Genomic DNA, 16019 nt, shown 5'->3' with positions numbered 1-16019 from the left:
AATTGAAGTGTGGAAACTGTAGTGAAGATGTGCAGAAGATGGAATTCGACTTCCGAACGATTCAGATGAAGGGAGACGTGTTGAGAGTGAATTTCGGGAAGCAGATGGCTTTGATTGAGGTGATGGACAATTTTAGGGTCGAAAAGCTTTTTTTTTTCGAACATTTTTGTCCGAAAAACCGAAAAATTCGAAAAAAAAGTTTTTCGGATTCAAAAAACTTGAATTTTTAAGAAAGCTACAGTGAGAAGGACTTCCGGACAAACTGACATATGGACAGACAGAAGTATCGGAGACTTTCTCAAAGAATTTTTTTTTAACTAATTTTTTTGAACATCAGGATATCCGGACAAATAGGAACACCGACAGACCTCTAAGGACATCCGGACATTGTGACAGATAGACAGACAGACATCTGGACAAACTGACACACAGACAGACAGACACACGAAAATAGAAAAAAATAAGTATTTCAAGGACAAACCCCCAGAAACCTGTGTTTTCAGTGCAAAATTAGAAAAAAATTGAGAAAAAATCGAAAAATCACTATTTTTGTTACTTCATTTTTGAAAATTTCAGCAAACATGTCTAAAATTTTTCGAACGGTTTTTTCGAAAACCGAGCTGAAATTTTTGTTTGAGAAATCCGAAAAAATTCTGCATAGCCCTGACGGGGAACTGCCACGAATCAGAATTTTGTTTGCAGCTTTTGAATTTTTATTCAGTTTTTCATTTTTTAGACTCGCTTCTCAAAACCGAACTTTTCTTCCAATTGGAGTCCGGAGACCTGTTTTCGGGGCGGAGCCTAAAATTCTAATAAAAATTTAAAGTCTGATAACACCAAGTATCACTTCATGTATTTTGACGATATATCAGCATGGTACGCTTCTTACAACCGCGCTCTACCGAAACCAAAGAAAATTGTGTACGAAATTAAGAGATTCAGAGAAGAAGAGACATTTTTCAAGGGGATTTCGGTGGAGCGCAGTTTTAAAAATAATACCGAGCTAATAGTTTGATCCAAATTATTTTTCCGTTCTCTTTTTTCTAAATCACTATTCCAATTTTTGCAGCTCATCTCCGGCTCGATCACCTTCTCGATCTCCGACGAATTCACCCGTCCTATCCAGACGCAAATCGAGAAACGTGTCAACGACGGTCGTTGGCACCGTCTTCTACTTCAGATGAGTGACGATGGACGTCGGATTTCAATTCAAGTAGATGGGCGTGGCAAGGAAGTGAAATCTCGAGTGGCTCTACCTATGCTATTCACCTCGAAAAGTATTCAACTAGTGACGTCATCTGAATTCTGTTTCCGACGTCTTCTGGCTCAGAATCAGTTCGTCCATCCGATTATGTCAAACAACAAACTTTTCAACGTCAACTTCACCTCTTCCACACCGATATCCTCCAAGTGTCAATTCGATTCTCCAGAATCTTCGTTCAGTTTCCTGCCTAATTTCTCCAACACAACTACAGTAATCCTGCTGACTATTCTGGCGATAATCAGTCTCATAGCCTTATCCGTGTGTCTCCTTGCCATCAGAAGACGTTGGCGTCAGAAGTCATCTGGAGAACGGGAGACAGAACGGAGTACCGGTTGGAAAAAGGCAACAGAAATCAATGCTTTCGCAGTGCCACGTAGAATCGGAGGACACGTGAATAGGAGTATGGTGAGGTCACCGGATGATGACACTTATGATGTCGCAGGGACACAAATGGTGAGTGGACATCCGAACAAACAGACAAACAGACAGACAGATTCTGGAAATTGGAGAACTGGGACATCCTGACAAGTAGATATTGTGACAGACAGAAATTGAAAAAAAACCGATATTCTGGACATCCGGACAAACAGACATTCAGTTTCATCAAAGAAATTTTAAAAAAAAGATATTTTCGGAAATTTGAAGATCAGGACATCCGGAAATTCTGACAGACACACAGACAGACACCCGGAAATTGAAAAAAGTTCAACTTTTTCGAGAAAAATTTTGGAAATTGGCTTTTTTTGGAAATTTTGGTTTTCTTCAATTTGGACATCCGGATTTTCCGATATACAGACAGACAGAACTCTTGAGAATCGGTCAATGCATAGAACAAAGCTTTATGGAAATCCGGACATCCGGACGCGCCGACATACAGACCGACAGCTTGAAATTAGATGAAACCGGCATTTAATTGATTGATTTCTCGTAATTGGGGAACTGGGACATCCGGACAAACATATATTGGGACAGACAGAAGTTCCAGAAATTGAAAAACACATTTTCTGGACGAAAAACAGATCATTTCAGAAATCCACGTCGACCGATGACATGAGTCATATCTACACGTCTTCGGCATCTCGGAGATACCAACCGCCCGTTAAGCCTTACCAACGGGATGGACATATTAATATGGCATATTTATAATTACTATTTTCAACAGATTCGTTTTTTTGCTACGGGTTTATTCACTTTTTCGATGATTTCTTGAACTTTTTCTAGTCTGTTTTTGTGTGTTTTTTTTGTGAATTTATCATTAATAAACGGTTAGTCATTTTACTATGTGTCAGTTTTTTTTTCTGTAAATCCTGTAACTGTCTAACTTTATTTTTCAACTCAGATCTTTCATTTTTTATTCAAATAATCATTTTATCAACTTCTTCCCTTAAATTTCTTCATTTTAAACACTAAATCACTTCTCAAGGTTAAAAAATCAAAAGTTACAGATTTTCGAAACTTTTCGAAAATCCGAGTTTCACTAAAACTACTGTAACTAATTCAGTTTTGAGTCAAGTTTTCTGAAACTTAGATATTCTGAATTGGCATGTTGAGACGCGTCGAATGAGTATAATCTTGACGTATTTCTGTTCACATGCTGGAATTTCGTGTCGGGGTCTTAAAAAGTGGGCGGAGTCAGAAATATTCAGAATACAGCCATGGTTATACTCATTCGAACCGTCTCGAAGCGCTGATTCCGAATATAAAAATTGTATAGAGTTTCAATCTGATCTGAGTTATGCGTCTTTGAAGATTTTCGAAATGTTTCGAAAATTTGTAGCTTTGACGGTGACAAACGTTTTTTGAAAAATTATTATTTATTAGATATGATGAATGAATTGATTAAAACAAATACAGAAATAATTATGACAATTAATATTTGGAATGGCGCGCCTTCTTCGCCTTTGGCTCCTCCTCCCAGAATCCGAGTTGTTTTGCTTTGAGTGCTTCTTGCTTCCTCTTGAGACGAGCCTCTTCCAGAGAATTCATCACTTTCGATACTCCAATGGCTCCTTCCTTCTTCTTCTCTTCAGCAATCTTCTTGTTTTCGATAAACTTCTGCAAGCGTTTCTCTTCATCCAACTTCTTATCAATCGATGGTCTTCTGGACACTTCTGGATTCTGGACACTTGATGGCTTCTGATAGGCCACTGGCACTTCTTCTTTCTTCTTTGGAACGAACTTGGTTGGAAGGGTTCTTTTCGATGAGATGACGAGTTCAGGGAGTGGTCTCTTCGATGGTACGGTTGGTTTAGAAGACTTCACAACAGAAGACACATTCGGCTGATTAACAGATGATTTGGGTGGAGTTGGAATGTCTTTTGAAGTCGGTTTCATCTCAACGACAGAAGGTTTATTGACGGTTACTGTAGGCAGTGCAGAAGTGGATGGTTTGTTGGTAGAAGACGTCGCAACGACTTCAGATGACTTGAATGAAGATGATGACATGGCAGGTTGTGTTCCAGATCTCTCCTCTTGTTCCTTCATCTCCAATGCCTCAATCTTCTTGATAATTCTTCTGGCCATAAAATCGCAAGTTCCATTTAGATAGTATCTACAGAATCGTTTGATTTCGTACGTTCTGTACATTTCCAGTGTATAATCGTTCTTGATCAATTCTTCGAGAGAATCTCTTGACTCCCAATTCGACAGCAGATTGAATCCGTGAAGTGCGATTTGCTCGATTGGCTCGGATGGGACGAACATTGTCGATTGTTGATGGTAACTGTGAGAGATGATTCTGGAAAAATGGAATAGAGATAATGGTAGTGAAGTTGGAAGAGAGTATGAGAGGAAACGGGGAACCGAGAATAGGAACAGGGAAAGTTCAATAAGAATCAGGGAAAAGGAGGGGGACCAGCCATACAGTAGGCAGTCTGAGATGAAAAATGAGATGGGAGATTTCTATGGCTTACGTCAAGTAAAAACATATCTGCGTACTCTGCGTATTGGCTCCTGGGAAGAGCGCGCACCACTTTTCGGTCAAAAACCTGTCCGCGCTCCTAGAATTTTCCCAGGAGCCAAAACGCAGTACCTATGACCCTAAAAAGTAGTGCGCGCTCTTCCCAGGAGTCAAGAATTGCTTTACACATCCGATTGACCCAGAATAACAAAAATGTGACGATGAGACCCATCTTGATGTGCAGATTCTAATTAACAATTATCTGATTGTTATGATTTACAACCGACACTGTGAGAAAACAGTCACACTAGTTGTCTCTGGAAAACAGGATGGTTATCTTTTGACCTTTTTGGGTAACCGTAAATAAAAACTTCATTGTGTCACACATTATGCTCAAGGGAAGAATATATATTGCAGGTGAATTCTGGATACCAAAGTAAATAGGGATTTAGATAAACAGTTTTAAAAGTAAAGAAAATACTATGTTAAATAAAATGAATTTTCGAACGTCTGGTGAACCACCCAAATTTCCCCCGATTTTTGTCACTTTTCTTACAAGCGCATCAATCTAAAGTCTATTTTTGGCCATGTAATATTGAGCCCGGAAAAATGGAGTATTCAGTTGATTTTGTGAAAAAATTGAATCAAAGGGTTCAGTTCTCTATTCAAATAGTGTACACAATGTTTTTAAATATTTTTCAAAAAATTTCCCTTCTGAGTTTCAACCATCAAATCTTGATTTTGTATTTTCTCAAAGCATACAAGGTATGCCGTCATCACAGCCGCGGTTGTAAATCATATCAACTATATAATTATTTATTATCTAGAATTATCTGGTTCTCGTCCTCACATTTTTGTTGTTCTGGGTCAATCGGATGTGTAAAGCAATTCTTGACTCCTGGGAAGTGCGCGCACTACTTTTTAGGGTCATAGGTACTGCGTTTTGGCTCCTGGGAAAATTCTAGGAGACAGGTTTTTGACCGAAAAGTGGTGCGCGCTCTTCCCAGGAGCCAATACGCAGAGTACGCAGATATGTTTTTACTCGACGTAAGCCATAGAAATCTCCCATCTCATTTTTCATCTCAGACTGCCTACTGTATGGCTGGTCACCCTCCTTTTCCCTGATTCTTATTGAACTTTCCCTGTTCCTATTCTCGGTTCCCCGTTTCCTCTCATACTCTCTTCCAACTTCACTTCCATTATCTATGTTCCATTTTTCCAGAATCATCTCTCACAGTTACCATCAACAATCGACAATGTTCGTCCCATCCGAGCCAATCGAGCAAATCGCACTTCATGGATTCAATCTGCTGTCGAATTGGGAGTCAAGAGATTCTCTGGAAGAATTGATCAAGAACGATTATACACTGGAAATGTACAGAACGTACGAAATCAAACGATTCTGTAGATACTATCTAAACGGATCCTGCGATTTTATGGCCAGAAGAATTATCAAGAAGATTGAAGCATTGGAGATGAAGGAACAAGAGGAGAGATCTGGAACACAACCTGCCACGTCATCATCTTTATTCAAGTCATCTGCAGTCGTTGCGACGTCTTCTACCAACAAACCACCCACTTCTGCACTGCCTACAGTAACCGTCAATAAGCCTTCTGTCGTCGAGAAGATCCCAACTTCGAAAGACATTCCCATTCCACCCAAGCCATCTGTAAATCAGCCGACTGTCTCAGTTTCTACGAAGTCTTCTAAACCAACCGTTCCATCGAAGAGACCACTCCCTGAACTCGTCATCTCATCGAAAAGAACTCTTCCAACCAAGTTCGTTCCAAAGAAGAAAGAAGAAGTGCCAGTGGCCTATCAGAAGCCATCAAGTGTCCAGAATCCAGAAGTGTCCAGAAGACCATCGATCGATAAGAAGTTGGATGAAGAGAAACGCTTGCAGAAGTTTATCGAAAACAAGAAGATTGCTGAAGAGAAGAAGAAGGAAGGAGCCATTGGAGTATCGAAAGTGATGAATTCTCTGGAAGAGGCTCGTCTCAAGAGGAAGCAAGAAGCACTCAAAGCAAAGCAACTCGGATTCTGGGAGGAGGAGCCAAAGGCAAAGAAGGCACGCCATTCCAAATATCAATTGTCATAATTATTTCTGTATTTGTTTTAATCAATGTGATTCATATCTAATAAATAATTATTCTTCAAAAAACGTTTGTCACCGTCTTCTCAAATCTAGAATTGCAGTATGTCAATCTAAACGACACCACGTTTTCCCACGGTCTCAGTTACAGATTTTGAAGAAATTTTCAAAGGAATAGGTACGTCGATTTTCAGCCCAGTTTGTCCAGATGTCTTTCCTCTTTTTCCATCTGAACAACACATAGCGAAACAGGTTACAAACTAAATAAGAAAGAAATTTAAAAAATCACAAAGTTACAATTTTTCGAAACATTTCGAAAATCTTCAAAAAATCACAACTCAGATCAAATCGAAGCTCTATGAAATTTGTTTATTTGGAATCAGCGCTTCGAGACGGTTCGAATGAGTATAATCATGGCTGTATTCGGAATAGCCTGACTCCGCCCACTTTTTTAGGACCCCGACACGAAATTCCAGCAGGTGAACCGAAAAATGCGTCAAGATTATACTCATTCGACGCGTCTCAACATGTCAATTCTGAATATCTAAGTTTCAGAAAACTTGACAACTGAATTAGTTACAGCACGGTCTCCCAAAGTCCGAGTAAGAACTGCAAGGAAATTTTCGATCTCCCCTCACGAAACGAAAAATTTGAGAAATTTGCAGGTCTAAAAGTGAATTTTTTAAATTTTTAGCGTAAAGCTAAAGGTGGAAAAGTCACTTCAATAAAGGTTAATGTGATGAATATATCAATAAAAAACAATTCTTTTTCAAAAAACCATGATATCATGTCTTTTGAGTCTTGCATTTAACAATATTTCTAAGAAAACACCATTTTCAACTGAAAATTTTTTGCCGAATTCTCGGCTTCAAACTGTATCCAGCTCTCTATTTCTTGACGTTTCCATCTCAATTATAGCTCAAAAAATCCGCAATAAAAAGATCTTCATTTCTGATGGAAGGGTCACTTTTTTGTTGAATAAGTTTCGAGAAATAGTGAAAAAACTGATTTTTCAGGCCAAAACTTTGATCTGTATCAGCGCCTTTATTTTTGCTCCAAAAATAGTTTTCTTTTTTCCGAAATGTTGCTTTTGCCTTTCTCGTTTTTTGTAATGGACAATTTTCACTTTTTATTCCCTTTATTGTTCGTAATTTTGAAAAAATCAAAATTTTCAGTTGAAAAATTAATAAAAAATTAATTCGGACTACTGTAGCGCGCGGCCTTTGCGCTCCGCTGAGAACTTTCGCTTGCAGTTGTTTTTCGGGGTTTGGGAGACTGTGTACAGTAGTTTTATTGAAATTCGGATTTTTGAAAAAAACTGTAATTTTTTGATTTTTTAACCTTGAGAAGTGATTTAGGGTTCAAAATGTGCACAATTTAGAGAAGAAGTTGAGAAAAAAAATATTTGAATAAAAAAGTTCTGAGTTGAAAAATAAAGTTAGACAGTTTTGTAAGACAAGAAGAAAGTATATTTTTTGCCTTGTCAAACTTTATTAAACTGGCACATAGTTAAACCAAAAACTAAATAGAAATATTCTTTCCAGTCGATTTTCCAATTTTTCAATCGTTGTGCGCATCGTTTTTAAATAATCTGAAAAACGAATGAAAAATGCATTTAAAAACTCCTACTGGTTCTCCAACATAATAATTAGTAGAATGTTTTTGAATGTTCTCTATCCATTTCTCAGTTCTCTTCTCCTTTGAAAGTCTGTTGCGTCATAAGGATTAGTGTACTTACTTGTGACCTCGCTGTTCATAACGAGTGGTCACCAGACACACATGGCTATTGCAACAACTCTGTTGCACCTGCTTACTTTCTCTCTTTCTCACTTTTGTGCACGGTCTATATCATATCGTCACCCCTCTGTCGGGTCAGATGGGGGGAGAGGTCACCAGACGCCCCCAAAACGTTAAGAGAAATTAGAAGAGAGTTTTATGACATGCGTAAAACATTCCTTCTTTATATCTCGCATACATCATCCTTATTAAACTCTGGGTAGTCATAGTCTTGGAATTTCAAAATAAACTTTTTCAATGGAATTTAATTATAGGATACCTAGACTTCCATGAAACTTTTCGAATATTACATAGGTTATTTTCTGACTAGTTGTCAGATTTTAGTTTTTGAAAATAAGTGTTTATTGCGAAAAAATCAAGTTTCGACAACGATTTTCAAAAAAAAAATCGCGATCTTAAATATGTTTTCGACGTTTTTAATTGTATATTTGCATATTTCTCATGTTTTATAAACTAAATAACGGTTTTATCTTAAAATTCAATGTTGCTCGTAAAAAATCAGTTGGAACTTCATCCGCTTGCAGTTTAAGCTCCGCCCACAACTCCCTGCCGCACTTGCGTTTCATCTCGTAAAAAATTTCTGAAAATCCTTGTCGAAACTTCGTTTTTTCACAATAATCAATTCGAGTTCCAACGAGATCCAATATCAACAGAATACTAAACAATCGACGAAATTGTTCCGTTTTATTTCAACTCTAAATTCCTCCAGACGCGTCGCGTATCATAAGCGACGCGGCCCCTTATGAGTCAGCAGATGTTCTCGAATGTTTCATGTCCTTTACTTCTTCTTCTCTCTTCCTTCCAATATGTTGCCTACTAATAAGGATTAACGGCTTACTCATATGTGGACAACTCATTTAGCCGGAGCCGTTCATACAACTACGCCCTACCGAAAACGAGATAGTTTCGAGAAGAGACCCAGATTTTTTGAGTCGGCATAGATTTCCACCGTTTTCATCAGGACAATTCAGTTTTTACAGCCTCGTTCTACCGAAATGGAAAAAAATAGCGTGGGAAATTAAAGGGGGACATGCTATTTGACGCAGATTCAAGGACTGACAATCAAATTCTTTTGAAGGTAGACCCTGAAATTTGATTCAATAAAGTTATGAGGTTTTATTGAATTTTCCCATGGTGCACGTGAAAGTAATATACATTCCTAATAAAAATTCACTGAAAAAGTGTACCATGGAAGTGCGATTTGACAACTTTGACAGCTCATAACTTTCTTGAATCAAATTTCGGGACCTACCATTACGATAATTTCATTGTCCGCCCTTAAAATCTGCGTCGATTCATGTAAAAAATTTGAATTCGAATAGCGCAGACCCCCTTTAAGAGACGCAAAGAAATGGCATTCGCGTTGACTCCGCCTCCTGCATGCAAAACATAGCAGATGGCGGAACCCGCGTAATGTCGGAACACAACCCACCACTACTCTCACATCTCGGCGATTCATAAACTCACCTGGCTGGGGATATTCCGTGATCATCAAGACGGAATCCCCATGGTGAGGCCTACCCATTGCACTTTGGGGCGGGCTGACCTGTGTGGAAATCTCGAGTTAAGATTCGCCAACAGCTCAATTTTTGCGTAACGGGGCTGCGTTCGCGCGGTCCTGGATAGTCTGTAACTTCTTATATTGATCAGAAAGATCTTTCTACAATATTTTCAACTAATATCATACTAGCTCAGCACAGTTTTTACAACTGCGCTCCACCGAAATCGTGTTGAGAAATGTTTTTTATTTTCTGAGTCTCTTAATTTCGCACACAATTTTCTTTGGTTTCAGTAGAGCGCGATATATATATAAAACGAATATATAAAGGAGTTAACAACTGTAGTTTAAATTTCAGAAGTTTGCCTCAAGGTTTTCGTTTTCACTAGGTTGACTTCATTTCTCACAACTATTTCAAAGTTTACAATAATTTTATGGAAAAAAAAACAAGGTATGAGTTACAATATACAGAAACGCATTCAAAAACAATCAATGTTTAGCTACAAACTATACATTTTTAGGCTGATATTCAATTTTCCCGAGTTTTTCACTAGTTTTATTGCTTTTATTGATGAACAAACAAAAAATATACTTAGAAAATCTTAGATGTTTCAGAAAATGTGTCCATTTCAATAGGACTGGAAAGTTTTCTCAATTACAAAGATTTTGTGGATAACGGAATTAAAGTAAATGTGATATATTATAATCTGAAAAACCTTTCAGAGTTGAAAATACCCTAAAACTCTGGGTCTCTCTCGCTGATACTCTCTCGTTCTCAATGTTACGCTAATTATAGGTTGTAGTGCCACCGATAATCAACTGCTCTTAGTAGACTTGCCAAATTTCGAATCCGCCCGGATTTGAATTTAAGAACTTTTTTCACTACTATTTTTTTTCTGAGAATTATCCATATTTTCCCTCAAGTACATCCCTCAAAGCTTTTGAAACCTACAAAAAATTGGTCTTAAGAATTTTTTTTCCAAAAAATAATTTTTTCAGTTCTGAACTTCCGGGCCGGAAAAATACTGATTTCAGCCCGGCTCGTTTCAAATCTGGTTTTTAGTAGCCAAAGTTCACTTGCACTTTTATATTTTTTGGCTAGTCCTTGTACTTCTTACCAAATATTTTTCCAGTACCGTCCACCTTTCCTTCCCCATTGTCCCCCATCACTATGCCAAAAGTCAAGAGAAGAGGTCGCAAATTTATGCTGACGAGACGACCAAATAAGAAGGAAGAGATTGAGGAGACAAGCGATCCAACCACCAGTTCGACTAAGCCGAAGAAACGTATCAGCTTTGAGCCTGAAGCTGCAAATATTTCCAATTTCTTCTTGGGAGGGGAAGACGGCAAAGAACAGACCTATAAGGTACACTGGAAGGATTTTCCCTTGAGGTAAATATTTCTGAGGTTGTGTCGGATGTCCGGTTGTCCATGCATTACTTATTTGATTATTCTAGATCCCCAACCGACGTTTACGCCCATCAGATCTCTGCAGTGATGATCTACCTGTTCTGGTGGAAAACATTCACGGAATTCAATGAATTCGAGGAGATCGCAAAAAGAAGACCGTTGACTGCCAAGGAGCAAGAAACCGAGGCGGAACACGCGAGGTCGATTCAAAATTATAAGAAACTCATTGAAATGGGAGAGGAGTTTTCAGCAGGATATGGAGATTTGGTGAGTGAGAATTCGGGTAGAATCACTATTTTTTGAATTGGGACGAACAACTTCCGGCTCTTTATGATTTAACGGGGGTTTTAAGAATAGACGGGGGTTTTAAGAATAGACGGGGGGTTTTGAGAATAGACGGGGGTTTTGAGAATAAACGGGGGTTTTGAGAATAAACGGGGGTTTTCGACAAGTTCTATTTACTTATACTAAAAAAAACCCAAAATGGTCAGAAATGACTACAGTCCCTCCAGTATACATTTTTTCATAGGCTTTTCTCATTTTTTTGGTTTTTTTGTTGTTTCTGCATTTTCTCATTTTACTTATCTATTTTGTACGTCGCATTGTTCTTTGATCATAGAAGTGTAATAATTGTCCTCCTTCTTCTTTTGCTCTACAATTCTGCTGCATCATCTCCGTTCGGGTTCATCGAATAAAAACGTCAATCTTTTTCTCAAATGAGAATAATTGAGAATCGAGAAGGAGAAGCATTTATGGAACGTTGCTTCTATGACATAGATAAGTCGGTACTTGCTGTATTAATATTTTTTCATTCATTATCCTATGCTGGGGTATTCATACTTCGTTTTTGTTATTTTCTTTTTACAAATTTTGTTGATTTTTTGTTTATGAATATTGATGGCTGACTGTGTTGTTGGTTTTGTGGTTCTGAACAAGTTCAGCAAAAAAAGTCAAATTTACATAAAACCACTGAACCGCACGTTTATTTGGAAGTGCGTTGGCTATAGAACTCCAAGTTTTGCCACCAAGGCAGTTTAGTTTCAAAATGGTTTTACCAAGTCGAAATGTGAAGAGAGTTTGTGTGTTTTGCAACAGAAGTGGAAGCAGGACTGAAATGACTAAACGGCAACGAAGCCAGACTAGCCAACAACTATGATATCGCTATCAAGCTACTCATCTAATTGTGATTCTCAAAAAGGGCACCATTTAACTCCAGGATCAAATGTAAAAGAAGATGTGAAGTGTTACTTTTCCCAAATCCGTAAAACTACTCACGAAACTGTAGAAAGATCAGAAAAGTCAATTGTCAGTACAATTTGTTCGGGAAAACTCTTCTACAGAGAATCAGAAAAAAGACAACCTCAGGAAACGCCGCAAAATCGTCGAAAAAGATGGTGGAAAAGACCATCCCCGCATAGAAGACGAAGAGATAATGAACATGAAAAACCGGCCGCACTCGACATCGAAGATCAACACGACGATAGCGAATGGATATCTTTTTAAAAAGCGAAGTGTTTTGGACGCTTGAAGATGAATATTATAATGCAACACTGAAGAGTTTTGATCCAATTTTTGAGTTCGAAGAAATTGAAATGAAATCATAAATTTTGAGCGAAAATTGAAAAAAATTATTGTGAGAATGGTTAAGAACAGGAGATAAATGGTTGAATAATAAAGAAAATAAACAAATAAATAAATTCGAAACAAAAGAAAACACATTTGAGAGAAATACAGCGCGACTTAAGTCACATTCAGTTGAACTTGATCGCTCCTGACTCATTTTCTTTCCAAAAAATCTTTTTTTAGGGCTAGAGATACGAGTAGGGACAGCATGTTTCCAATAACAAATTTTATGTAGATTCCGAATTTAAAATAAAAAAGCCCGTCTTCTCGTGTCCCTGCCGAGATAAAAACGATTTCATGAAAAAAACCCGAAAATTAAAAAAATTAAAAAAATTTTCACTACGAAGGTGTTGAGCTGGAATTTTGTTCTGAACACAAAAAATGCTTAAAATAGTGTCTACATTAACTTCCCGTTGAGATTTCATTCCTTACTCCTTCAGGAAAAATTTTCGAAAAATATCGATTTTTTGATTTTTCTAGGTACCCAGGTGACGGACCTGGCCAAAAAGTACCCCAATTTGCTAAGAACACTTGGTACTATCTTTGATCAAAAGGATTGGCAAATCGGAGATGATCGACTTTTTGCGGGTGAACATGGGTGATCGAACGAGTCAGAGAGTATACACTCGAATGTAGATCAAACCAAATAATGAAATTTATTCCAAATTTTAAAATTATTTACAGGTTATTCAAGTATTCCTACCCCTACCCCTACCCTATAACCAATTTTTTTAAAAACTTTTCGTTTTCAGGTCACGTCATGTGAAAAATAACACAGTGCCATGATTTCTATTTTATTCTAAAGCACTTTTTATGTTAACACCCTTTTCTGATAAAAAGACCCATATCAGAATTTTGAAAAAAAAAGATGGTGGAACGATACTTTTGTGGTGTAGTGTATATGTAAGATTCTTATACAATATATGCTAAAAATTTCAGCTTCTCTCGATCAATTCTCAAAAAGTTCATTTTTTGACCTATGAGCACCTACCGTACTACAGTAACCCGGAGCTGCGGCCCAATATTGTGCATATATGTTGCCGAAGACTCAGAGTACATGTTTATATAACAAACTTTGCCTAGTACCACTGTTAATAATAATAATAATAATATTTATTGATTGAAGGACCAAAAGCCGCTTATACATATCAAGATAAAAATATATACACGAAGTAAAAATACGAAACATTAAAAGTTAAAATTGTTGAGAATCAGAAAATTGTCAAAGTTATATGATGCAATATGGGATTTGAAAACAATAGATGAGGGACGTTGGGGGAAAAAGTGAGAAGGGAGGGCATTCCAACAACGCAAAGTTCTGTTAATGAGAAATTGGGAACCTATTTTAGAGGAATTTGACAGGAGAGAGCGTATATGGAAATTATGCCGACGTAAATTAGATACATTAGAAAATTTTACAAAAGAAATGTTCGGAATAATTATTTCTTTGGAGACAAGGAGTTTATACATGAAAGAAAGATCTAATAATAGTCTGCGCCGCTCTAGCGACTCTAAGTGACAATGTAAAAGTGAGTCAAAATAAGAGGAGTAGTTGATATGAAATTTTTTGAAAACACGAAAAACGAAAGATTTTTGAAACGATTCTAATTTTCTAATTTGTTCTTTTGTGATAGGGGAGGAAATAATTGTGCCGTCTCGGCAGAAACCCGCATCAGGCGCGCAGCAGTCCAGCAGCAGGCAAGCGTAGAGTGCGTGCCTGATGCGGTTGTGCTGCGGTACTGTAGCGTACGTGTTGCGGAAAGGTTGCTGCTGTGCTGCTCTGGCGCTGCTAAAATTAGGCCGCTGCCTCCTTTGCTATAGTTTCTTGCACCGAAGACAGCGCATTATTAAATTAAAATTTTATTTAAAACCTTAAATACAACTACATATGTATAAATCTGAACATAGTACAATTCACGAAAATGTATACATATGTGAAAAACAGTACAATTTATGAATTAATTTTCGATGATGTTGCATTCAGCTTGCTTTGAAATCCTCGTCGTTTCCTATCGTTCAAATGTCTGAAAAAAATACGTAAGACATATTTAGAGTATTGAGAACAGAGTTGAGCGGAATTCCGCCTTCCGCCTTCCGCCTTCCGCTTTCCGCCACTTTTTTCTTTCCGCCTTCCGTTTTCCGCTCTCCGCCGAAAAATATTTTATTCCGCCTTCCGCTTTCCGCTTTCCGCCAAAAATTTTCCTATTTCCGCTTTCCGCCTTCCGCCTTCCGCTGTTTAAAGATTTTTTCCTCAGCTTGAAAAAATTGTTCACCTATTCCAATTTACTGATAGTTTTGTGGTTTTTTGCAGCAAAGCTATCAGTGTTTATCAAAAATACAAAATTTAACTCAAATTTAACCATTTCAGTGTTTTTTTCTACAAAATAAGGGCAAAATCGTATTTTTGAAAGCGACATTGTGTTCCGCCTTCCGCCTTTTGGCATTTTTTTCCATTCCGCTTTCCGCCTTCCGCCTTCCGCCAAAAAATTTTCGCTTCCGCCTTCCGCTCTCCGCTTTCCGCCGATATTTTTTAAATTCCGCCTTCCGCCTTCCGCTTTCCGCCCAAAAATGTTCATTCCGCTTTCCGCTTTCCGCCTTCCGCTATTTCAAAAACCGCATTCCGCTCAACTCTGATTGAGAAAATCTCACCTTTTAATTTTTCCTGAAATCCTATTTGGCTTGACTGGCGGTGATGTTGTCTTTTTTGTAGTTGAGGGCTGAAATATGATTTTTTGTTTCTTAGACACACGTATTTTTCTTCCAATAAACGGGTAAAACGATTTTCATGAAAAAAAAACATTGGTATGAAAAACAGGAAAATAGGAGAAAAGTGAATAAAAACATAAGTTTTCGGAACTGAAAAAAAATGGAGCGTACTTGCTGAATGTTGCCTAGGTGATGCTGAAGAGCAGCGGATCTGCTGCTGCAGTGTTGCGGATATGCTGCCGCATCCTAGTTGCGGCACACGTGCTGCCGACGCGTGTAAATGATGCAGTCCTGATGCTGCAGTGTTGCGCGCCTGATGCTCAACGTGTAAATGTTGCGTGCCTGATGCGGGGTTCTGCCGAGGTATTTTAAGGACATTAAATAGAATATTTACCCTTTGGTTAGCTATTCGGATGGAATTTTCTAGATGAGATGAGAAAGTACTATCAGAAGAGAAAAGTGAGCCTAAATCTCGAATTTTGTCTGTGCTTGGGAGTAATTGATCATTGATGGTGAAATCAACTTGGCGGTTAGAAAATGTTTGCACGGTGAGTCACAAGCGGAAAGCAAAGACCAGTCGACGTGGGGCATGTTGAAATCACCAAGAATGATACAATTCTTTTGAGAGGAAAGTAAGAATTCGAGAGTTGCAATTAAATTATCAAGTTTAGCGATGTGATTTGGGTGATAGGCTACAATAATTCGAATAGTTTCTCCTTTAACCATAAC

General features: G+C 37.9%; 3 protein-coding genes across 3 annotated transcripts; 2 read left to right on the top strand and 1 right to left on the bottom strand.

The window, feature by feature from the left end:
• Positions 1-3133: 3133 nt before the first annotated feature.
• Positions 3134-3967, bottom strand: GCK72_009144 (uncharacterized protein; the record flags this gene model as incomplete). Its single annotated transcript, XM_003103126.2, has 1 exon — positions 3134-3967. The coding sequence occupies one exon, from the start codon at positions 3965-3967 to the stop codon at positions 3134-3136; it is 834 nt and encodes a 277-aa protein (XP_003103174.2).
• A 1452-nt stretch (positions 3968-5419) lies between these two features.
• On the top strand, positions 5420-6262 carry GCK72_009143 (uncharacterized protein; the record flags this gene model as incomplete). Its single annotated transcript, XM_053727237.1, has 1 exon — positions 5420-6262. The coding sequence occupies one exon, from the start codon at positions 5420-5422 to the stop codon at positions 6260-6262; it is 843 nt and encodes a 280-aa protein (XP_053586814.1).
• Positions 6263-10722: 4460 nt separating this feature from the next.
• On the top strand, positions 10723-11264 carry GCK72_009142 (uncharacterized protein; the record flags this gene model as incomplete). Its single annotated transcript, XM_053727236.1, has 2 exons — positions 10723-10943; positions 11009-11264. 2 exons carry the CDS (start codon positions 10723-10725, stop codon positions 11262-11264), a joined length of 477 nt encoding a protein of 158 aa, XP_053586813.1.
• Between the last annotated feature and the right edge of the window lie 4755 nt (positions 11265-16019).

Source organism: Caenorhabditis remanei, chromosome III (assembly GCF_010183535.1).
Source record: "Caenorhabditis remanei strain PX506 chromosome III, whole genome shotgun sequence".
Lineage (NCBI taxonomy): Eukaryota > Metazoa > Nematoda > Chromadorea > Rhabditida > Rhabditidae > Caenorhabditis > Caenorhabditis remanei.
The sequence above is the reverse complement of the archived record's forward strand: the minus strand, read 5'-3'. Positions and strand labels throughout refer to the sequence as shown.